The following is a 24,541-nucleotide window of genomic DNA, read 5'->3' as shown; positions in this document are numbered from 1 at the left end:
GTGTTCCCATCAGTGTCCATGACCCCAGGAAAGGCACTCAAGCTCAGAAGAATACCAGGGATCCCAGGGAGCCCCACCTCCTGTCCTCTAGGTAAGAGCATAAGACATCCACTGTCCTTGGCAGAGTCCCTGAGCTTGAGGGGAGAGGATTCGTTTCTTACATCCAGGCGGGGGTGGGGAGAGTAGAAAGTCTGGCTAATCTTCACCCCCTTCCCCTGCTCTTAGACTGGGCACCCCAACCAGGCAGTGGAGTGGTGGGTGGTCCCCAGCCATGAATCTGTGAGGGCAATGCACGGTTTCAGTGGGAATCCAGCCTGAAAGGAAAGGCAAGGGAAATGGTCCCGGAGGGCAGGAGACAGTGGGTGGCATTTTGGGGATACTTGCTGTGTGGTCCCTGTCTGCCAGATTTCAACTGCCAGTCCTGATCGGTCATGGACATGGGCCTCCCGCTATGGGTGGCCCAGTGGTGTGGCGGGAACATGGAAGAGCAGGGACCTCAACTTTTAAGTGGGTTTGCCTGGCCCCCAGCACAGCCTTCTAAGTGGAATTTTCTTTAGAGGTTGTTCCAGGAAGAGGTTGACTTCAGCAGCTTGCTGAGTTAGGCTCCCCAGACAACATCGGGACAAACGCCTTGGTTTCTGCCCGGGCAGGGATCAACAGCAAGCTGAACGTGACCCTGACCAAATCCAGTCAAACAGGAGCACCGTCCCGGCTCTTCCAAATTGCCTCTAATGAAGCCACGGGTAGCAGAATACACAACAGGGCTCAGATACACAGCATAGCGGGGCCTCCGTAATCATTTGCCCACATCTTGGGGGGAAGGGTGGTACATATGCCTGTATGAACACTACTTAAAAAATACAAACTCTTCACAACGTTCTCCAGGAGCCAGAGCCCAAGAAGACCCACTGGGGATCCCTCGTGGGGGTGGGGAGCGCAAGAGGCAATCTCAGGGGAGGGGCAGGGCGTCCAGCAGCCCCCTGCCTTTGCTGGGAGTGCCTGACAGGCCGCAGTGAGGGACCGAGGCGGTGGAGGCAGTGCTCGGGGGCTCTTCAGATCTTGATCACGAATATCTGGTGGCATCCGGTTGGTGTCTGTTGCCAGTGGGGCCCGAGAGGCCGAGAGGCCCAGGGAGCCTTCTCCTCCATGGGGGCTGAGAGTCTGCCTCTGCTTGAAGGGGGGAGGAGGCACGGTGGGGCGGCAGGAGCGAGGGAGTGCCAGGCCCGCTCACGGTCCTGGTGACCTGGGATGAGGAAGAACAGTGGTTAGGCCGGCTACCGAGGAGACAGACTCAGGACAGTTAGGGGTGTGGGTGGAGATGCCTCTATCTGTAGAGTTTTAGGAGCACAAGGACACTGGAGTTCTTGCTGATGGTGATGGAACAGGGTGCCCTTGTCAGTAGGGTGACCAGGGACACCGGGACAGAAGGATATGTCGATGCGGGCTGGGATTAGGGGATAATAGGAGACTAATATCTTCGCATCGTACTGGGCGCAGAGGACATGAGGAAAGGACCTGGGGGCCCCTCTAGGTTTTGCAGTGAAAGGAGTACAATAGAAGGCGTGGGCATAAATGACTCTGGGTCCTGAGGTTTTCTTCTTTTTCCACTCGTTAGTGGGGGGCCCTTGCTGGGACTTGGCCTCAACGTCTTTCTTTCCAAAAGGAGGAGAATAACAGCTGTTCTTCATATTTTGTAGGGGAGACATGGCTCAACGAGGTGCCTCTTGTCACCTGAGGAGTCCTACCAATGTTCTAGGCCACTGTTATTAGCAATAGGAACCCCTCACTGGAAAAAGGGGAGGAGTTTGGTGGGCCCCACTTAAGGACCTAAAAGCAAGACCTTGGCGGGGGAGGTTTGCTTTCTGAGCCTGGGGACCTGCCTTGAGACCGTCACAGCCGCACTCCCCCCGAGATGCCCGCTCACCTCAGCGGGACCACAGGCGCAGTGTCATGAACAGGTCAAACCCGGCCACTTTCAGGAGGAGGACGCGCAGCCCGATCACCAGCAGGTTGCGGGTGTTTAGGTTCATATCTGCAAAGCCGAGAGGTTACTGGCATGTACCCTGGAGGTCCGCACAGCCCCCGTGACCCGCCCGTGGTTTCCCCAAAAGGGGACTGGGGGGGGGTTAGCTCCTGGCCCACCTCTCCCTTTGAGCTTGGGTGCACATCCCTTCGTAAGCATATTTATATATTCCTCCAGGGCCACCAGTATTCCGTGTCAAAGGAAAACACCAACTGCACTCGGTCCTTATTTTATGTCTGCATCCCTCAGGAGCGGGGATGGGCTGGGGCTCAGAACTCATTGTAATCCCTTGGGTGTGGGCCCCTGAGTGAGAAGGTGGTGCCTGGACCCCAAGGGGACCATTCAATGAAAACGGCTCCGATGGAAATGGACGGGCCCAGGGCAGGCGCCCGGGAGTGGTGGGGATCCTGAGAGCCAAGACCCCTGCCTATGTGAATTCTGCTGCTTTTCTTGAAAGAAGGCAGAAGCCCAGCTACCGCTACAGAGGGAACAGGCCCTTGGGAGGAGCTGGGGAGCTCGGGGCTCCACATAAGCCAGTCGGAAATATCGCAGCTGGGCCACTGAGAAACTCTCTTTGGTTCTCCAGAGCCCTAGGAGTGAGTCATGGGGTCTAGGGAAACTAGAGACTCAGCCTGAAAGTCCTTGGAGGGGGAAAGAACATTAGAGATGGTGAGAGGAGCCTGGGAATTCGAGAATGTTCCCGTTCTTCCTAACTTCATTCCAGATCCACATATCCCTTCCCACCTCTCCTATCTAGTCAGGGTGATTGTGGATATATCTCGAAACTGGGATAGACCCCTCTCTTACCTGTTTCAAATTTTTTCTTTATCAAAGTGGCATTACAGGAAAAGTCTAAAAGGAGAAACAAAGACATGTTCTTAGAGTTGCATGTGCTGACTCTCCCACATCAGACCTCCAAGGATTTGGGCGGATGAACCTCTGTCTACAGGCTTTCTGCGCTCTCTCCTGGAGAGATCTGGAGGCGACTTGTCGCCTGTGGACACCTGCTGGGGGAGCCACTGGCCCTGGCTTCTGGGTACCACTCCCTTCACTTCACAAACACTGGTCGTGCCAAGTACCTGTCACCCGACACAAGGCCACAAGGAACCATCAGACACAGACCCTGTGCTTGGGTCCAGAGGCTGAAAGAGGCGGTAAGACACCACACAGTGACAAGTGCCATAAGGGGTATAGATGCTTTCCTTTGTCCCACAGAGTCTCCATCCCTGCACTCCAAATTTGTTCCTTTGCTGTCACCAACCCAGGCAATGGTGCTGTTGTTGACTCAGCGGCTTGGGCAGAAAATCCAGCCGCCTTCCTTGATCTCCTTTTTCCTTCGCACCCCTGCATAGTTCTTCCTTTGAATCTGAAATCGTGTTGGCCACTCAATTCCCCTGCCCCCTGTCCAGGCCTCCATCATCTGTCTACGGCAACAGCTTCCTTTCTGCTTCTACTCTTGGCTCCTACAGTCCATTTTCCACGCAGCACTTGGAGTGCTCTTTTACAGAAGTAAATTGGATGTCATTCTCCTACTTAAACCAATCGATAGCTTCTCATTGTACTTAGGAGAGTGGCTGCGCTCTCCTGACCTAGGGGGCCTGTGACGTGGCCCTTCCCCACTTGGTCCATCTCCCGTGCTGCTGCTGTTCCCCTTCCTCGCCGTGCCCCCGTGTCAGGCCTCCACAGCCTCCCCACTCTACCCTCGGCACGGCCGCTCCCTTCTTAGCCTTTAACGCTCATCTCACCTAGAATTTCCCTGGAGAGCCCTTCCCGGACTCTCTGTCCCCAAGTTGGCTGTTTCCTCCACCCCCACGTTACAGCACGTGTTCCAATCTGAAGTTCTCTAGATTCCCGCTTGCTGATGGATGGCTTCCTCAGGGCAGACCCCTCACCGGACTTATTTACTCCTGCAGTCCAGCACCTGGCACCTTGTAGATGCACAGTCCGTGTTTGTTGAGTGAATGAACGACTGGGTGAAGTTGGATCTTTGGCAGAGAGACAGAACCAAGGGGAGGTATCTCGGAGAAAGGCATCAGACGGGGGCCTTGCAGAGCAGTGAGGGGCAAAGAGCCTGAGCAGAGGCAGGGAGGCAGACCTCGGGCCAGCTGAGAAGCCAGTGGCCTTCCCGCCACCTTCTCCCCATCCTCTCTTTGCCTAGGACGTGCTGCGACCCTCCAGGATGGAGCTCAAGGGTGCTCAGTAACAAGAGCGGAGGGGCTTTGCTGACAATGGATGAGGCGGAGACAACCCATCAGAACAGCTTTTAGGTGCCATCCCCCCGAGCTCCGGGAAGAACCAGGTGTCCCAGGGTGGGGAGACTCAGCTGGCACAGGCACCGAGGCTGCACTCACCTGAGCTGGAGTAGAATTCCTCGTTGAAGGTACTGTTGCATTTAAACTCCGTGCTGTTGCTCCAGGCCAGGACCCCGTTGCTCTTGGAATCCATCACCCTCATGTCCAGCACAGTTGTGTTCGGCCTGATCACTGTGCCCTCCTGGGATTGTGGCACGTCAAAGTGAGAATCAAAATCGGTGAACAGGCAGACAGACGGCTTACTGGATTTAGGGCTTTTCAGCTGGTACACGGCGGGATCAGGGTCCGTGATATCTGTGGGCCCAAAGAACGCAGGTTAGGGGATGCTCATTTCCCTCCTTGCCCCAACCCAGGTCTGAGTCCAGATGCCAGTGATGGGCAAGAGCAGGGCTCTGTGGGGCTGGCAAGTCACATTCGCAGGCTTCAGGTGGGAAAGAACATTCTAGAAACCTGTTGCTCTAAGTGGACTGGAAGTCAGGGCCAGGCATAAGCCACGAGTCCTGGCCAAGAGGCCAGCTCTCAGTGAAGGCTCTCTGCCTGACCCTGCCTGCCATTCAAGGAAACCAGAAACTCAGGGCTCCTTAATGATCCTGTTCATTCTTTTACTTTATAACAACTTCTTCAAAAGCACAGCGGGACTGCTGTGCAATAACATCGCTCTGGCAGGACAAGGCAAGCCTAGAATAGAAGCCCAGCAAAGCAGACCATCCGTCTTGGAATCAGGGGTGCCCCCCCCGCCAATTAGGCTGGGTATTGACAGGAATTGGAGGTTTCTTATTGGCTGGCACTAAGTTGGAAGACCAGTCATATCACCAGGAGATTTCTCATTGATAAAAGTTCTAGATGATAAGTCAGAACACCTGCATCCCGGTCCTGGTTTTACCACTCATTAGATACAAGGCCTTGAGCAAGTCACCTCAGCCCCCGAAGGGTCGGGAGTTTCATCTGTAAGATGGAGATATTGCCGCCTCCGCCTTCGTAACCAGGCTATTCTGAAAATCAAAGGGGGAGTTTCTCTCTATAAAATGATGTGTAACAAACTATAAAGTACGGAATAAGTGAGAGCTCTTGAGGATACCAGGATATTGCCATGATAATGTGCTACCGAGTGTTACACAGTCCGTTTCTACTCTTCAGCCCCAGGAAGCAGGGGCTGCTGGAGGCTTCTCCTTAGTGGTGAGAATCATTCTTCAGTATTTCTGTAGGATTTTGCGTTTTTAATGTAACTCTCATTGTTTATTCTTTCAGACCTCCTGCCTTTAGAAGAGGAATCAGAGGTTTGCTGGGAGGGTTAACACATTGGGGCCACCCGGAGAGTTTACAGCAGGGTTGGGACTAGAGTTTCCTGCCCCTGTGGTTCTCTGCTCCCACAGCTCCCCACCCTGCATGCAAGGTTTTTCAGACCAGGGGTACACCCCACTTGTGAGGCCAGCCAGGGTGGCCTCGGCAATGCGGACTTCCAGCTGGACCTGAAACTAGGGACATCCGCCTTTGGCATGGCCTTGGGTTGCTGAGTCAAGGCATGCCAAGGGTGTCAAGTCAAGGGTGTGGGGCTGTCCCTGGAGCAGCAGAACAGGGATGGGTCCATGGTCCCATGTGAGGGACATCCAAAGCTCTGGCCCTGCGGGATTCTGCCTGTTCCTCTCCAATGTCCCCGTTTCTGGGGGAGGGGAGGGTCTGACATCACTGTGGGTTAAGACCCTAGGGCATAAATCTTTTATAGGGAGGGGAGAGGCGGGAAGCCATTATGTGCCATCAACATACCCCAATGGGTTTGTTAGTCCTCAGTGGGAGTCACCAGTGGGACTGGGAAGGGGGATGTGGAAGGGTATGGAGGTGCTGAGAGAATGCGGCCTTGAGGAGAAGGCAGAGGGTAAGGTGCCACCAGCACAGTTTGGGCTTGGGGGGGAGAAGGGGTTGCGGTGGGGGCCCGATGGCCAACTCTGAGTCCTGGTTAAACACTCACTCAAGTCCTCGAGCCAGTTAGTGTCAGGCTGGAGAAGGTCTAGACCACACTGTCCAACGTGATAGACTTCAGCTACATGTGGCTATTTAAGTTAAAACAAACCCTAAGGAAAGCAAATTAAAATTCAATTAAAAATTAAAACTTCATTTTAAGAGCGTCGTACCTGCCATATTGGACAGTGCAGGTCCAATGGAGATATTGGTATCTCCATTGGAGATGACACACTTGATAACACACTTCCATTGTCCCGGAAAGTTCTCTTGGACAGCGTTGGTCTGGAGAGAGCTATGCCACAGAACATGAGATTTTTGAGGAAATGTACCGAGGGCTGATTGTGGGCCTTAAAAACCATCTTTAAGTCTGTGTGTGGGGAGGGCGACCCCATCGGGGACAGGCCAATTTTTGCTTCAACTTCACTAGCGAGAGATCAACATGAAATAGCGATCAATGAAGTCAGAAGACTTGAGGTGATTCTCGCTGCTCTCAAGTCTTGTTTTTATCAAGACTTCATTCGTTTGGGGCTTCCCTAGCTGCATATTTGCTGTTGTTTCTCCTGTCCAGCTTCCTTACCTCTGATTTCCTCTCTTGCTCCCCTGCTCTCCCCGCCCCCTCCATCCCCCATTCTCTTTTTCGAGCTTATCTTCCAAAGTACTTGTCTAAAACCTAGAGCTGATTGCATCATTTTTCGTTCAGAATAATTCGGGGACTCCCTTAGTGCCCATAGAATAATGCTCAAATTTCCTGGCATGACATTCAGGGGCTGCCATGATCTGGAGAGCTTGAATTTTTTCTCTCAAGTCCTTTATGTGCCCTAGACGAGGAGAACTGGCCCTGAGAAGTCTTCGTGTTGGCATGCTGGAATGTAAGTTCCATGACAGCAGAGGCCCTCTCTGGTTTACTGCCGTATCTCTAGTGTCTGCATATAGGAGGCACTCAAGAAACAACTGTTGGATAAACAAATGGCCTAATAACCATCAGATTTGCAAAATTCCTGCTTATCAGAACTTCTTGGTAAAAAAAGCTGGGTACTTATCCTTAAACTTGATTTTTTTTTTGTAGCCCCTTTTACTTCCACTCCCATGTACCTCTAGTGTAACCTTCTCTTTTTGTCTGACGACAAGAAATGAGTCACTTTTAATTCGGAGGCCTTGAGGGGTCCGTCTGCCAGACCCTGGGAGGAGAGGCATTCTATTCCACGTTAGCAGCACACATCCCACCATGGATGACATCTCAGAAGTTGGCCTCAGCAAGACTGGATCAAGTTTTCAATGCGGAAGTTCAGCTGTGCTAGATCCTAACCCTTCATTTTAATTCAAAACTGACCACGGAGGCACATGTCCGAATGCTCTAGTGCTCCGCGTGCATCGGGGCACAACGGTGATTGAAGGCTTCCTTCCCATGAAATCTGTGCTTTGTAGTTAGGTACTAAACCCAGAAGTGCTCCCACTTAGCAACTGTGACTCTGGGTCCCACTGAGCCTCTGGTGAACATCGGAAGCAGTGAGCCTGGGCGGACTTACCAGGAGTTACGGAAACTCTGGTTCCCTTGCCAAATTTCAACTGAGAGGCAACACCTTCATGCCACCCCTGAAATCTCCACTACAGAAACCCTTAGTTTTCTCCCCCTCTGAGAGATGGGGCAACCTACCTTGTAGAGCCCACCGAAGAAGGAGAGGGGAGGTCCCTAGGACATGGGGCGTCCACGGAAGGAGCTGGCCCCCTCTCACGTTCACATCGGGTCTACATTTCTAAATTGGATCCCTGGTTTCCCAGTGGCTGGCCTTGGCCCTAATTGTATTCTCTTGAAGGCTCTAGAATTCCTTTTCTCTATTGTCTAAAAAAACATTTTATTTGCTTTTCCCTGCATCCAATTTATTATCAGATGTGTTTACTTAGGCCAAAATGCACATGCCTTGTTCACACCCAAGGTCATGCCTTCTTTCTTATTGTTCCTTATGCCTGAAAGTCCCCTTCTCTCCAATCTTTGCCCATAGAGATCTTACCTATCCTTCAGGCCCAATGTACCCTTTCTACTGCATAAAACCGTATCTGTCTAGGCCGCAAACTTATTCCTCTGAATCTCTATTGTGCCTATTGATGTCATCAATTTATTAATACTAAAATAGTTTTCAGCTTGCTAAATTTGCAATAGTTATGTCCCTTTAGCTAGTTTTTATCCAATTTGGGAATAGGTCAGTCATCTATCTTAGACTTCTTTGCAGTCAGTCTAACATTTTTTAGAGTGATGGCCACATAGAAGGCATTAGAAAATATCCATTGAACGATTAAAGTCAAATTTTAATGTGTTTGACCTAGAGAAACACAGATTTTCAAAATTGATAGTGATGCCTTTTCCTTCCACACAGGCCTCTGTAAGACAGTTCATTGTAACACCCGCAGTTAGCCTCACCATAGTGAGACTGATATCCCCAAGGTAAGGAATAGAGACACTCCCTGGCCCATGGGATTGCAAATGGTGCCACCTGGGATGACTCACCAGCTATTACAGACACTTGGGTTCCTGTTCCAAATGTGAGTTTGCCCACAGTTCCTCCAGTATTCACACTGCAGGTGACACCATTGCAGAAACTCACTAAACTCACTAAATCTCCCTCCTTCTCCAGTAGGAGAAGTACTGGTCTCCTCCAGGGGACCAGAGAATCACGCTTTCTAGAGTTAGGCCTTCTGCTCTTTTGTGTTGAGAATATGGTTGTTCATCCGTTTCCCTCCTGCCCTAGCCTGCGGTAGTAGCCTGGGTTAGAGGTTGTGATTTCAATAAACCAAGAATTCCGTAGAGCATAACCCCTGTTCAGGGCAACAGTAGCTTGGATCTTCTCATGGAGGTTCCAGGACGACGTGCTTATCCCTTGCTGCATGATTCCTAAAGTCTCAGTCTGAAGATGTTTCCCGAGCACTGAGTGCTGGACGGAGAATTTTCTGGGGATGGGTGGAAAGAACCATTTGGGATCCTACAGAAGAAAATACCTGGGGTCAATTTAGCATCCTGGATGGAGTAGACTTAATTGCCAATGTCGACCCTCGCCCCACTTTACTTACTTGCCTGGACACTCAGTCTGGTCCCTGCTCCAAAGATTAGCATGGTACTCTGCTGTATCCTCACTGCAGCTAAGGCCTTTGTAATATCCTTCTTGACCTTAATCTACCGGAACCCACCAGGCTCTGAAAGCACCATCCTAAAAGTCTCCCGGGGTCTTCGTTTCTTAGATGTTCTATTTCCCAGGGAAGCTCTTCCCCCTCCCCTTTACGATAATGTAAACCTTTTATAGCAAGGCCTTGATGAAGATGGGGAGAATAATAATGATAATGAAATTATTATTAGAAAGGCTACCATTTATTAATGACTTGCCTATCTGCTGGGCATTGTCTTATAGTGTTATGATGTGGTTCTTGGCATTTTGCTATTGAGGAAGTAGAGACTTTCTTAGTTAGAGACAGTAGAGCCAGAATTTTCCCCAGATCTGCCAGCCTCTCAAGTTTGCTATGAACCCCATACCCTCGTGCCTCTGTGCCTTGATATGTCACATCATATAATTGCCATTCAGATAGGGGTCGGGGTCATTTTTACCCTGGGAGAGGTTCAAAACTCTACTAAACTCCAGAAAGGAAGATTCTGGGAGCAGGTGTCCCCATACTGTGTCATTAGCCGAAACAAGGAGTGCCACTGCTACCTGAGGCAATAGGCAATAAGAGAGAATTTGGGTTTGCCATTAAGTCATTCCTTTCCCCCAAGGGCACGTCGCTAATTTCCTGAATGTTCAGATTATCTGGTGCTGATATTATCGGCTTCGCTTGAGAGCACTGAGTATCTGGAACTCTTTTTATGTTTCCGTAAATTATTCTGCTCAGGCTTTCATTTGCTCAATTGGCCCTTGGCACTTCTGTCCTTAATATGAGAAATGGGAACATTTTAAGTCACCGAGAGAGCTCGTAGGAAATGGAAAACAAGTGTTTAATATTCCCTCGAGTTTGCCATACATCACCGCCTGTTTTCTCATAGACAAGCCAACAGGTACTTTTGCCCTGGACACGTTCGTGGTCATACTCACGCGGGTGCACAGCCAGCCTGGTCCCGGCTCCAAAGGTCAGCTGACCGTAGCTACGAGACAACACACCACAGCGAGGTGCTTTACAAGAACTCGAACTCGGGCGGGGTGAGCCTTCCGGGGGCAGCAACGTCTCCTGCCCCTGTGCTAGACTCCTCCAAATCACTGTTTCTCTCGCACAGGAGAAATATCTGGCCCACCCAGTCCCAGTTCCTCAGCTTTCAGTGGAATAAGCCCACAGACCTTTCCTTCACAGCCAGCCTTGGGCTGGTCTGGCCTTCCTGGAGAGCGGACACCCTTTCTGGGTTCCACACTGAAAGTGAAGGAGGAAAATTGGAAGAGTCTGAAGAAGAGCCAGGAATTGATTGGGAAATGAATCTCGATGGGGGAATTCAGAGCCCTGGCAACAGATGGCAGGCCTAGGGGAGGACGAAATCCTGGAATGCAGGCCCATACAAGGCTCTTTTAGAAAGTGGTTCTGCTATTCCTTGAGGGCAGAGAAAGAGAGAGGCTAACATTGCCATGAGATAGTCACATAAAAGGCACAGTGAGGACTGCTTAACTCTAATGGTTGTGAGAATCAGGAGTGAGTTATATACAGGGCCCCAGAATCTTTTTCTCCAGAGGTCTCCAAGATTTTAGGGTTGACATCCATACGGGGAAAAAAAAAATCTCCGAAGTTTGAGAGTGGTTTAGACCAGTACTTCTTGGTGAGAGTTTCACAGAACTCTAGTCCTTCTAAATTTTTCTACAAAAAAGAATCTAAGCTCAAATTAGTTTGGAAAGTGCTGTTATACTGTATACTGACAAGGCATATTAGCTAATTTTAAAGGCTCTGAGAAGTCCCGCAGTAAAGAAATCCAGAGCTTCTCAAACTTATTTGATCTAGTAATCTTTTTTTCTTAAAACACTATTAAGATCTGTGGAATGTGTGTGGGTTTATATATAAATGTAAATATATTCCTTAGAAGTCCCTTTTCTAGTTCCAAGAATTTAAAACTCCATCCAAATTTTAGCTTAATTTTAATCCTTCGGTTTTCTGGGTTCCGAATCTGTTCTCTTGCCTACTCCTGTGGACACGATTAGGGATCGCATTGATTCTGATTATTTCTTTCTAATTATCACAAAACAGTTTCATTCTATTCGGGGAATTGCTGAACATGTAGTCAGCTGTAGAGTGAATTCTCCTGCCACTACCAGAAATAGCTCGAGGCTGGGTACAGATGAAATCAACATGCAGGAACCACAACACTTCAACACTTTGCAAGGTTTACTTTCTAGAAACAATGGCAACTTTAAAACCTTTTCCAAATGTGAATTTCTCAGTCTTCCTTCCACCCACCTTCCTCCACTCCTTGGAGCTCTGTACTTCAAAGAAGTTTCTGGTCCTAACGAGAAAAGTTTCCTGGGTGGTCTCTCAAGTGGAGACATAGACTCCCTATATTAATCAGCAGATGTTTTCCTTTTTCCTGTTAAAACCCATTTGTGCTTCTTCCGTATCACAGGCATTATAGTTTTTACATGCGTCTGAAATCTGGTTCTTGAGAAATATGGTGGGTTCCAGGCTTTCCAAATGCAGCCTGAACAGACGCATGGGAGGGAAGAGGCTTTGCTAACGCGCCCAAATGAACAAGTAAAGACGGAGGAAGTTTTCCCCAGAGAGAAGGGCTTTCTCTCACCACGTGCAGTTGGATGGATTCTCTAATCTCCCGTTTCCAAGTCTTTGACAACGCTTTCTATTGGGGAATACTGGCCACTGTCTAAAGGAACATGTTTTGAACAGTTACTTCCCCTGCACTCAGGCCTTCCTGACTCCCCTAGCCAGAAGGCATGTTTTCAACAATCCTGTTTGGTGACACTTCTGTGCCAGGCCTGGGGCTGGGCTGTGGAGGTGTAAGGATGAAGGAGAGAGGGTCCTGGCCTCACCGAGCTTACGGTGCAGTGCAGGATGCTTGGAAGTACCAGGCAGCTAAGACAGGAGGCTGGCCATGCCTTCCTCTCTGTTCGCATTGCAACCTGTATGGATCTCCTCTACGACATGCTGGTGACCCCGTCCGAATTGTCTGTTTACACGCGTGTTTACCGGCTGGGAGATTCTGGACGGCAGAGACTCCGCCATATTTCCTCCTTCTCTCCCATCTAGCATAGTGCTTAGAGTGTAATAGTTGCTTAGTAAATATTTGTTGAATAGAAAAGACTTCTAAATATTTTAATTCATGTTTGATGCAGTCCTGCTCTCTTTGACCAGGACTAGTTCATTTCTCTTTTGAATTCTATATGGTTCTATTTTCTAAAGTTTTTATTGTTTTTATTGCATGATTTAGGCTTTAAGCCCCTCCTCTACCTCACAGTTAGAGACGGAGTTTTGTGAGAGTGTGTCTAATGGCCAGCGTCTTTGGGAAGTTTAATTTCCCACCTTTCATGAAAACTTGATGATAACAAAAATATATTTTTGGCATAATCAGTCATAGTTTCTTTTCTGATAAAGATCTTTTGTCTCAAAAGAATCTAGAAACAGCAAAAGAGTCTGTCTCAGTAATGATGAAAAACCAATCCCCATGGGCAATTTCTAGCATTAGAAAAGAAACCGCTATTGAGCCAGTGGCTGAAAATTAAAATTTCAAAACATTCAAGCCTCATAAAGAAACATGAGAAACGGGCTCAGGAAGTGCAGACTCGTCATCCAAGAAAGCAGAGTAGGGACTTTCCGTCTTGGCTAGAGTCTCGGGGCGGGCACTTACTTGGATGCGCTTGGAGTCTTGTTCCACTCCCCAAAGTGAGCGCTCTGCCACCGGTCCATGCCGTGGTAGGGTCCGGTACAAATACGTGCCCTCTGCCACCGGGTGGCTGTCCGCTCCCCTCACAGGCTTCCAGCATTCCCTCTTGGAATCGGAGCTTTTAAACAGCCTGTTTCAGGGGTGCCTGGGTGGTTCACTCGGCTGAGAGTCCACCTCTTGATTTTAGCTCAGGTCAGGATCTCAGGGTGGTGGGATCAAGCCCCGCTGAGCGTGGAGTCTGCTTGGGGTTCTCTTTCTCCCTCTGCCCCTCCCCCCATGCCCACTCACTCTCTCTCTCCCCTCTCTTTCTCTAAATAAATAAATACATAAAACCTCGAAAAGATTAAACAGTCTGTTCCATGGTTTCGAGGATCAATTTCTCTTTCCGTGTCACTTCATTCCCAAAAAACAGCGCTAGGTTTCTACTTCCCTCCCCGCCATCCCTGCATCCTGCCAACCCAATTCAATGACTTTACTGATCTCTTCAGAAGTGCCGAGCCCTGGCATCAGGGCTGCCATGATCACCACGGCAAGAAGGCTCAGGATGGGCACACTGAAGACCAAATAGTGGCCTCCGAGGTCTGGGGTCTTCCTTCTCAGAGTGGGAGGGGTGGCACTGGCAGAGAGTGGCATGGACAACAAGAAGACAGTAGTCAAATAGAAGAGTCAAGCTCCACTCTAACTCTCTCATTCCTAGCTGTGCGATCTTGGGCGCATTACTTACGGGAAGCCTCTGTTTCCTTCTCTGTAAAGTGGGCCTGATGCCAGCTACCTAACAGCAGGATGGAAGTGAACATTGAATGAGAACTTCACGAAGGCCAGAGAGTAGTCACTGGTACATGTCAGGCCTTCAGTCAATAGTAGCCAGTGACGTAATGATTCAACAATGCTTTACACTAAGAGCAAGACATGAGGCTTCTTGCAGCTCGAGGAGACCCATCCCTGCCCCATACGCCCCTCCAACACCCCTGGGTGCCCCCACCCTGGCTGGGGGCGTAGGTATTTCATGGATCCAGGGGGAGGTGTGAGAGAGAGTCTCAGCCATTGGGGTGAGGGGCGGGGTAGACCCCTTCGCTGCCAAGGAGAAAGTTCAGCTTCCAAAACTGAACCAAGAGTGAACTGTTTTTTTTTTTTCTCAAAACTTGAGGATCTGTCTTCTGAAAGCACCGGGCAAAACCCTTATTCAGCAGAGCCTCAACCATTTCATTAGATCCAACACCCTGATCACTTACTCCCAGACAACCAAGGATTCTTAACGACGGAGCAGACAGCATCACAAGCTCTCATTATTACCGTGTCCTTCCATAATCTATTCCTGTCTACAAAACTTCCCTTATCGGAATGATAATTTCTATAATACTCACAGGGGTGAACAACAAGCCTGGTCCCTCTTCCAAATGTAGGTCTGTAGTTTCCTCCTGATACACACAGTGAGGAAAGCCTTTGATAAGACCTGTCTTATGGGACCACCCTCTACCGACTGCCCCAGTGGTGTTGGGGCAACAGTCCAGGGAAAACCCACTGGTGGAAGCTCTGAGAGTTGCATGAAATCTTCCGTGGGCGCCCTCCCCCAGTGTTGGAGCCAAGGAGGGGGGGGGGACGGGAGACGGTGGTGGGGGCTGGAGAATGCCTCACCCTCCTTTATCCAGGAGAACACCCCCACTCCTGTCAGCAGAGAAGGGGGGAGTGACTTCTCAGGACCACCACCACCCTGGCTGCTTTGCCAGCACGAACGGTCTGACCCCATCCCTCTTTTGTCAGATACAAGGGGCTTCGGAAAGTCTCCGAGGCTGGAGGGCCAGGGGGTTTGATGCTTTGTCGCGCTGAAGCCTGTCTACCTCCTTTTCCTGAAATGCTCCTGTTCTGTCTTCCCCCTTCCTTAGCTCTTCAGAGCTACCCGTTCCTAGGCTTCTTCCTGTGCGATGCCCAGGGGTTTGGTCCCTGCATTTGCCTGGTTCTAGGACAGACTCCAAGCAGGATCCAGGCCCTTCCAGGGACTGGGGCTTTTCTCCTTCCCTCTTCACCACCTGGAAGTAAGCCAAAGCATCCAAGGCTCGATTCCCTTTTCTTTCCTTTCCTTTCCTTTCCTTTCCTTTCCTTTCCTTTCCTTTCCTTTCCTTTTCTTTCCTTTCTTTCTTTCTCTATGTGCAATGTGGGGTTTGAACTCATGACCCTCGGAGTAAGAATTGCATGCTCTACAGACTGAGCCAGCCAGGAGCCCCTGATTCCTTTATTTCTAATGACCTTGATTCAGCAGGGCCTGGCTTTTATGAAAACAGAGGACAGAGAAAAAAAAAACACACATAAGAATTTCCATACAATCTTTGAAAGATGGGAGAACCAGGGACCATGCTCCCTACTTCAGAGATGTGAAAACTAAGCTCCCAGAAGGCATGGCTTGGGCCAAGATCCTGAACTGAGGCGGGAGCTCGGCCCTCAGCTCCTGGCTGGTGTGTGCTGCCCGCCCTCGGCTTCCCGCACTCTGGGCTTGAGGACCGTGTTAGCAAAGAGCTGTGCGGCTCTGCTGAGCTCCGGGGTAGGAGTGAGGGGCTGGGGCCTTGCCCCTGCCCTGCACTGCCTGTCCAGCGTGCCCCGGGACAGACGCTTGGACTCTGGGCCTCTGGATTCCCCTACAACAAGGGCAAGATGTCCCCAAGGGCACTTCCAGCTCTCATTGTCAGTGGGTCTTTGTTCAATTTGAAATACAGCCTCAGGCAAGAGCAGGGCAGACTTTCTCTGAGGCTGGGAGCATGGTCAGTGGAGATGCTGAGAGAAGCGGAGGGCCAAAGAAACAAGGGACAGGCAAAGCTTTGGGACAGTGACTGTCTAAGAATCTTAGGTGTGGCATTGATGAATGACATCATGTGTCTTCCCGCCCCCGCCCCCTGCCCGCCAGAAGAAGTTGTCCAGCCCTGGGGTAGGCACAGTGATTGGGGGTGGCTCGAAGAGGGTCATTCGTACAGGAGGGCCCCAGCTCACTTACTTGGTGTGACCATCACTTGGGTCCCCTTCCCAAAAGTGAGTCTGTTGTTCCCATAGTCGCACTCTGGGTAAGTGCATTACAAAAAGGTCCTGGGGTTGTGCACCCTCTCATGGAGGACATACAGCCTTCTCTGGAGCGCTACAGGCTGGGCCCCGGGAAAGGTTTTCCCTGCGATGCCAGCTCTGAGCATACCTAACGGGTTTCGCAGCAGCTGTTGAGAAACACAGCCTCTAGCTATTTCTTCTCTGGGAAAAACAAAGCCTTCACAAAAGTTTGTGAAAAACCTGCCTCCTACCAGGCCGGTGGGTGTACTTCTAAAGATACCAGGCCAGGGCTGGGGGAAGGGGGAGCATTTTCTCACCTCAGCTGCCACGACTGAGAAGAAGGTACCAGTTTTTTGGGGGACATAGGCAAAAATGTACTTTTCACTTTGCCAGAAAGAGTAGGAGCAAGGGCATTTCCAGCACACCGTGCTGGGGCACTGCTGAAACCATGCCTAGGCGGGACTCAGTCACCTCTTCCTCTCCGGGGCTTAGCGAGAGTCCTGGCGACTCATGCCTGACTCATTGCCGTTTCTGTCCTCACCTCACTCAAGGATTCTGCCAAGGGGGGGCCTTCTGTCCTCAAGAAAGTCAAACATCTCAGCAGATAACAGACATAAATCCTTTTCCAGAAACACACAGGTGGAATCATGCTCAGTCTCTATCAGGGAATGTGGATGGACCCTTGTCACCGCTGTCCTGTCCCCAGCCAGCGGGGTCCCTGCCAGGCCCCAGGCTGTGTGTATGACCAGTTGCAGCAGCCATCTTGGCACACTCACGTCTGCATCGTTATTGGACTTTTAATATGTAAGTGTTGTTTCTCTGATGAGACCGGAAGTTCTTGAGAGCAGGGGCCATGCTTATGCTTCTTTTTTTGTTTCTTTCCTTTTTTAAAACCAACTGTGGTCCCTGGCTTATTGATGACACCCAGTAATCATTCAGTGAGTTGAACTGATTTTTACTGGGGATGATTGTTGGGACAAGGAGGCCAATTTTGGGAGAGGTTAAAAGCAAAGTATACTCTGGGTAAATGTGAGCTTCAAAATCTAAGTGCTTAGGCCGGAAAAAATCAAGCAAGCATTTCTAAGATGGATAATAAGGAGGCAGTATAAAACCCCAGACACTGTGAGGTTCGTACTGACTCTCAGCAGACAAGGGACAACTGAATGAACAAGCAAGTTACTTGATTCCCTAGGAAATTCCAACATTTTTCTCTTGATATCTCGACACTGATTCTCCTTAAAGGGTAAAAAAAATAACATGGCCGAAAATATATATTCTGAGCTAGCAGCATTGTTATGACCAATAATAACAAAACAGTAGTAGTGGTAATATTGATATTCCATTACAGACCATGCTAAATGCTACATGTAAAAATGTAAACCCAATACTGGAGGTGGGTTTACACATTTCTGGAGATCTGACTTACTTGGGCTGATCAAAAGTTGGGTTCCAGTTCCAAATATGAGCTTCAGATAGCCTGTGCTCACACTCTGACATAACGCCATACAAAATGGTACCCTGTAACTGAACCCTAGTCTGGGATTCCTATGTCACACAGAGATCAGGTACCAAGCGTGTTCCTGCATCTGTGTGCATGCACCAAAGTGGGAGGAGGCGTATAATTTTACTATTTAACCTTCATTTTCCTAAGACCAGTGGAAGATAACAAGAAATAAGGCAGAACCCAATAGGAGATCCTGCTTCATATGCAGTAGATTATATAAAAATGTCATGAAAAAAAGAGTCATGAAAATTCAGGTAGAAAAAGTCATTCATATAATTACAGACTTCCAGTTCTAGCCAGGACCTACGGTAGTTTTATCCACCCACACTTACTAAGTGTTCAGGACATGCTTCTTGCATTAATGATGCTTATGGATAATAATGCAACGCTATCGTTGCTAACTTATCTTCTTATTTAAATAGACAAAACCACGCCCGCCCCCTCAAATAAAGCAATGAAAGCAGAGGTTCCTCAACTGTAATCCAAATCAAGATATTTCATAGAACTTACTTGCTTTAACAAATAGTCTTGTTCCTGTCCCAATTTTGAAGCCCGCAGTGTTTCCCCACAGTGATTTGTGCTATGACAAAATGGGCCATTTCCTTCTCCTTCCATTTTTATACCACAGCTTGGGGAGCAGGCCCAGGATGCCTATGGGAAGGTGCTAATAATAAGGAACACTGTTTTTTATACTTCCCCAGTAAAACCCATTTTTTTCCCTGTGTTGAACATATCTCACACCTCCTACCGGTTTCACCAAATACTAGTCATTATTCTATGAAATCCAGGGACCAGAATCCCCAGGCTTTAGTCCCAGCCCTATTTTTCACTGACTTTATGATGTTGGACAATTTAACCAACCTCCCTGAGTCTTAATGTCCTTATTAGAAAAATAAAGAGCTCTGAATTAGATGATATCTAAGCTCCCTTTCAGAGCTGAAGTTCTGTGGTTCAGCAACATCCAAAGTGCCCTTAATGTTGCATTTTCTATAACTCACACCTATGTCAGGCACTTGCAGATCAGCCACACAGGTGACTGGTCTACCCGGGGAAAATACAACATATAGCGAGACAAAGGAAGACTCTGGACGAGGGAGTGGTTGCTGCCAGCTCCTCTGTCTTCATGGGGGTAAATGCTCCCAGTAGCCCTTGTACTTTTTGTCTCTTTATGAAAAGGGGAAGAGAATCTTTTGGACATTTAGGGCATTCAAATCAAGATCTCCCAAAGCTCCTTGTCAAAGTCATGGCAATATTTAAGAATAGAAAAGATAAATTCCATGTTTTTCCTTACTGTGATTGGCATTGTCTCTCATTTCTAAGTAAGCCCTGGCGCTGGGTCTATGACAGAGTGTGGTAGAAAGAGCAAGGCTTTGAGATCAGGCAGACGGACCCTGGTGTGAATCTAGACTTTTCTACTCACTAACACTGGGATCTTGGGTGAGTACTTTTCTGGGCCTCAGTTTCCTCTTCTATAAAATAGGGATACTGCCCCCTGCCCCATAGAATTGTCTGAGGATAAACCATACCATATGTCACGTACCTAGCATCGCATCCACACATCCTAGGCACTGAGAAAGTGGTTAACCCTTTCTATGCTGTTAGATGATTGATTAACAAGGTTATTTTCTCAGGATTATAGAATTTGTTTATGAAATAACCATTAGAGTCTGCACACTTGAGTCATATAAACTCTCGGGTGGTATAGGAATGAGGTCCCAGAACCACAGATTTTGAGTGCTTTGTCCTTCTCAACTCACATTGGAGGAGTCTAAGGCACATGGAGGGGCAATGGCTTGCTCAATGTCACGCCACCAGCTGGGGCCAAGTTAAGAACTCTAGACTGAAGCCAGAAGCCCTGGGCTCCTTTCTCTGCACTTCACTGACTCTCCCTGAACAACGTGTGGTGTAAAGGGACACAGTCTCTGGAGTGAATTTGGTATGGCTTCTTTGGAGCATGGATAAAATGACCTTGAATATCCTCCCACCCTACTTTGTCTTTGAATCAATGGCAGTGGAAGTAGAAAGGGTCCATTAGATCACGGCCATGCAATTTTCTGCACTTCTAGCTTTTCCCCTCAATCAGGCTCCAGTTAGCTCCCTTCTGGTGCTAAAAACTCTGATACTAGACGGAGCTTCTGCCAGCCTCCTATCTCGGGAAAAGTCTTAATGGTTGGCTCAATTCCACCCCAGAGAAAATATGCTTGTATAGTCTTGCAATGCTTTCACTAATTTCTCTGGGTGCTACAATTCTTAACACATCAACACTAGATTACAGCTCATTATAAATAAGACACAAATGATGCAAATGACATCTCCTTTTCCCCCGATCACTGTCACCAGAAGACATTTTGTAGTTACCGCTTACTCAGCCCCACCTTCAGCCAGGTGCCTGTCCTAAAGGCAAGTTTGTCATTTCTCCCAGTCAGTCCCACAGTGTCTGATGCCTCATAATGAATTCTGTCACTTCACCTCTTTTCCTGATTTACCCTAATGAGTTAGAAAGCACTCAAGATTTCATATAGCTATTTGACTTATTCGTAGGGAAGGAAAACACCCCTTCTCCCCCATGGAATAAATTCATAGGCCTTGTGCTAGGAGGGCGGAGAGGTCATGCAGACCTGCTTCCCCATTTCCAGGAGAGAAAATGGAGGCCCAGAGGCCAGAGATCTGTGTTAAGTTCCACTGTTAGTTGGTAGCAGAGCCCAAACACTGGTCTACTTGAGTCCCAATCTAGAGTTTTCCCCCCTCCACCACATCCTGGATGTAGCATTTACTTCATTTCTTCTTCCCTTTGGCCTGGAAACTTGAATTCCATTAAACAAGCATTTATGAAGCACTACTTTGTAAAAGGACCATATTAGATGCTTCCTGGGATATAACAAGAGTCTCTGCTCTCAAGGATCTTTCAGTTTTAATGGGAAGATCTTCTCAGTAATGAAAGATTCCCATAGCTGTATGTGTCACAGATTGTCCAAGATTCCACAGCTCAATTTGGGGTATGGGGTCTAAGAGGAATGGGAGGGATGCCTGGGGAGAAACTACAGCCAAGCTTCAAACAGGAAGCCGGGCTATTTCTGAAGATACCAGATTTGTCCTAATCGTCTAGGGTGTTCATCTCTGCTCCATTCTGATTAGTGAATTGGTTCTACTGTTATTTCCAACTCTGTTGCTGCCTATTTCTTTTATTCTTCTTCCTCTTCCTCTTCTTCTTCTTCTTCTTCTTCTTCTTCTTCTTCTTCTTCTTCTTCTTCTTCTTCTTCTTCTTCTTCGGCCCATTTTCATTTTTAAATGTCCCCCACGAAGACTCAATCTTAAATTCATAGGTTGACTGATAAAACAAGGAAGATGCATCCCTAAGATTAAAACACACATAAGTACCCGTAGAAGACTTAAACCAGAGAAGGGGAAAATAAGGGCAGGATGGGGCCAACATTTACCTGGAGAGACTAGAAGCGTGGTCCCCTTTGCAAAGGTCAATCTGCTGAATCCCACCTCCACACCATAGCAAACACCCATACAAAAACGGCCTACCGTGTTGGGCTTTCCAACCTCTGGTCAACTTAGGGAAGGGGAAAGAAAACCATCATTTATGGAGAACCTATTACATGCCAAGCAGGTTAACAACCTACATATATCACATTACCTCATTCAGGCCACAACTCTGTCATGGGCTCAGCTATTATTATTTTTATTTTACAAATAAAGAACAGGTGATCTGAGGCTGAGCAGGTTGAACCCACACTGCTACAGAAGATAGAAGTGGCCCAGATGCACGAGACATTTTAGCACAGGACAGGTACATCTCAGACGAGCTACAGGAGAAGAATCCTCCTCCTTGTCCCTTTTAGAATGAGACGTCAGGACTTTAGTAACAGTGATCCCAAAAAAACACAGCTCACCCTCCATGACACAATCATTTCTTGAGACATGAAGACATTTTGTCCTCAATCTTTCCCCTATCCTTCTGCTACGCTACTCACCAGGCCTGACCAGCAGTCCAGTCCCACTCCCAAAGATCCATCTATAGCCTCCGTCCTTCCCACACTGTTTCTTCGTCAGCCCCAAACACCCACAAGTCCACACACTCTTCTCATATCCCAGACCGAGAGCTAGAGCCCTTCCATCTACAAAGACGGCTTCATCTTCACTTACTTTTGATACTCCACATAACACATAGGCCATTTGACTAAAATTTGGGCATTTATTTTACAACACTTAAAATGAAGTCTCCATCTACCACATCTCTGGGTATATCACTGTCAAACTCATGATTTTCAACTCTATTTATCCAACAGATAAATCTAGTCCTTCTATCGTCTCCATTACAGTTATCAATTTTTAGATTCCTGCCAGAGTGCCTCTCCTCATTTTAACTTCAATCAATCTGAAACTTCACGGACCAGCATCCAGATCATGAGGAGTGACAACTTCCTGTTCCCTCCAGTCAACTTGTTTTGCGGGTTCAATGGCAGCCTTGTTACTCACTCAAGTCCTGTTCTGCCCACAAAGCCGGGTGTCCCTCTGATTAAAGGACACCCTGTCTGCTTCAGCTCTGGTTAAAAACACCACTTGTATTCTCTTTATTTCTTATCCTTTGTGTATCTACTGTTTTCTACTGGCCTCATGAGTAATATCTTGGCTTTCTCTTCTGTTGAGAAAGAACCCAACTCGGACGGAACAATACTATCAGAATGTTAGAGGACAGCCATGGTTATCCTTCTCCCATCTCTGTATTTAACTATTCTGAAAACAGCCAGAAAAGGCCTATTCTAGTCCATGATGTGCTCCGAATGTCACAATTGGAAAGGAAAGGACATAAGGAAAGAGAAATGCTTGGGAATGTAGACTTACTTGGGGTGACTTGGAGTTGTATTCCTGTTCCAAAGGTAAGCTTTTGGTTACTTCCAGAAGTCACTGTAATTCAGGCCTTTATAAAATCACTTCCTTTCTCCTGCCATTTACATTTGGGTAACATGCGAGTCACTGTATTTCAGTAGAAGACAGAGCTGTTTTTACCAATGCCTATTGCTATAGATCACACGAAAACGGCGGTTGTACTAAGAACCTACGTATCTGATTCCTTGAAAGAATTATACTAGCTGATCTAGCCTTTTCTTTTTGTTCTGAAAGCAAATATTATTTTATACGTATATAGCATTTAATAATGTATAGAAAACTTTCAAATACATATCTTATTTTAGTTTTAAAATTACTTACGAGCTAATATTAAATATTTTTATTGTACAGATGGAGACATCGTGGCCCAGAGGCTCTAATCAGACCAGGTCTAGAAGAACTGGCTTGGCCAAACTTTCCGCCTTTTTCTTTAAGATCAGCCCTCTGACTGGGCTGTTTCAGTCTGTTATTTTTGGTTCGTCTACATGACTATTTTTCTGCACAGCTCAATCTTCCTATCGTCTGCCATTACTCCAACATTTCTTTCTACATTAGAATGCACTTACGTCTGCATAAACCATTAATTTCTTGACACTCGGGCCCTACAAATCCTGCAATAAGTTCAATGGGCCTCAGTAGCCACATTAAGCTTCCAACTTTAGTGACATATTGTCTACTTACTGGGTTTTACTGATAACCGTGTCCCACTCCCAAAGATGAATGTGTGCTAAACCACAGCACTACGCTGCCCGATGATGCCTGAGCTACCTTGATAATAGATTAATGTGATTAGCATGCATCTACCCTCCCTCATGAGAGCTCTGGCTGGGATTCCCCCTTTTTTATCACTGGAATAAAGCTATGGAATTAAGTCCGTGAAAGCCTCTTTTTCAGGGCACAATAGTAGTGATGTAGGGGAAAGCCTGAGAAGAGTCCAAGAGATACTCTCTGGCCAATTCTGACACTCATTTCCTTTAAAAATATCTGCAAAATTTCACCAAGTCATCTTGTTTTTCACCAGCCAAACTTCATCAGCTTTGATCCCCATTTTTGCTTCGGACACAATCTCATTTTACCAGTGGTTAACAGGTTACCTATCCCTGTAGATTATCTTTCTTTCTTTTATCATTTTAATGCATTTAAAAAGTTTTGCGAGCACGGAGTGGAACATGGGATGTGGCTGGAGTATTGGAGAAGGGGACAGCATCCATTTTTTCATTTTGTTTTAATGGCTTTCGTCACTAAACACCAACACTCATTGAGTTAAAGAATAAGCAGACATTTAGTTCCCTGTGTGATAGAAGACTGCAGGATAGGGGCGCCTGGATGGCACAGCGGTTAAACGTCTGCCTTTGGCTCAGGGCGTGATCCCGGCGTTCTGGGATGGAACCCCACATCAGGCTCCTCCGCTATGAGCCTGCTTCTTCCTCTCCCACTCCCCCTGCTTGTGTTCCTTCTCTCGCTGGCTGTCTCTATCTCTGTTGAATAAATAAATAAAGTCTTTAAAGAAAAAAAAAAAAGAAGACTGCAGGATAAGCACAGGCGTTATAATCAGTAATAACCGGGTTCTTACTGATATCGTGGTTCCCTTACCAAAAGTCAAAGCACGTCCTGCCTGGTAGGCACAGTGAAATGAGGCCCTGCAAATACCTCAGGTTCCCACTTACCCTACCTTGTTTATCACCATCAACAATGGAATCTTGTATTCTGTCCTTACCCTCTGTGAGGAACTCAGTGGGCTTTCGGGGTTTGGATACGCAATAACAAAGCTCCCTTACTTTGTGAGAAGGAGGCTAGATGGTAGTAGGTCCTCCACTTGCTCAGTAACTAGTCACTGAATACCTCTGTGGGTCAGGCACAGGGGACACAGTGGGAAGGCCACTTGGACACTATTCCCGTCCACCACCTGTAGGTGCTCACAGTCCAGGGAGTGACACACATAAACAAATCCATAGATAATATCACATAAAATG

The 24,541-nt window shown here is 47.9% G+C and overlaps 1 gene segment (V, D, J or C); it reads right to left on the bottom strand.

Annotated features, from left to right (window-relative positions):
• Positions 1-232: 232 nt before the first annotated feature.
• The window catches only part of LOC113246064 (T-cell receptor alpha chain constant-like), a 34,404-nt gene continuing 10,095 nt past the window's right edge, over positions 233-24,541 (bottom strand). The window contains 4 exon segments of the C gene segment in view: positions 233-1,243; positions 1,925-2,032; positions 2,831-2,875; positions 4,375-4,629. Of these exon segments, the coding sequence occupies positions 1,926-2,032; positions 2,831-2,875; positions 4,375-4,629 (407 nt within the window).

Source organism: Ursus arctos, unplaced genomic scaffold (assembly GCF_023065955.2).
Source record: "Ursus arctos isolate Adak ecotype North America unplaced genomic scaffold, UrsArc2.0 scaffold_32, whole genome shotgun sequence".
NCBI lineage: Eukaryota > Metazoa > Chordata > Mammalia > Carnivora > Ursidae > Ursus > Ursus arctos.
This window is presented reverse-complemented; position numbering and strand designations above follow the sequence as displayed.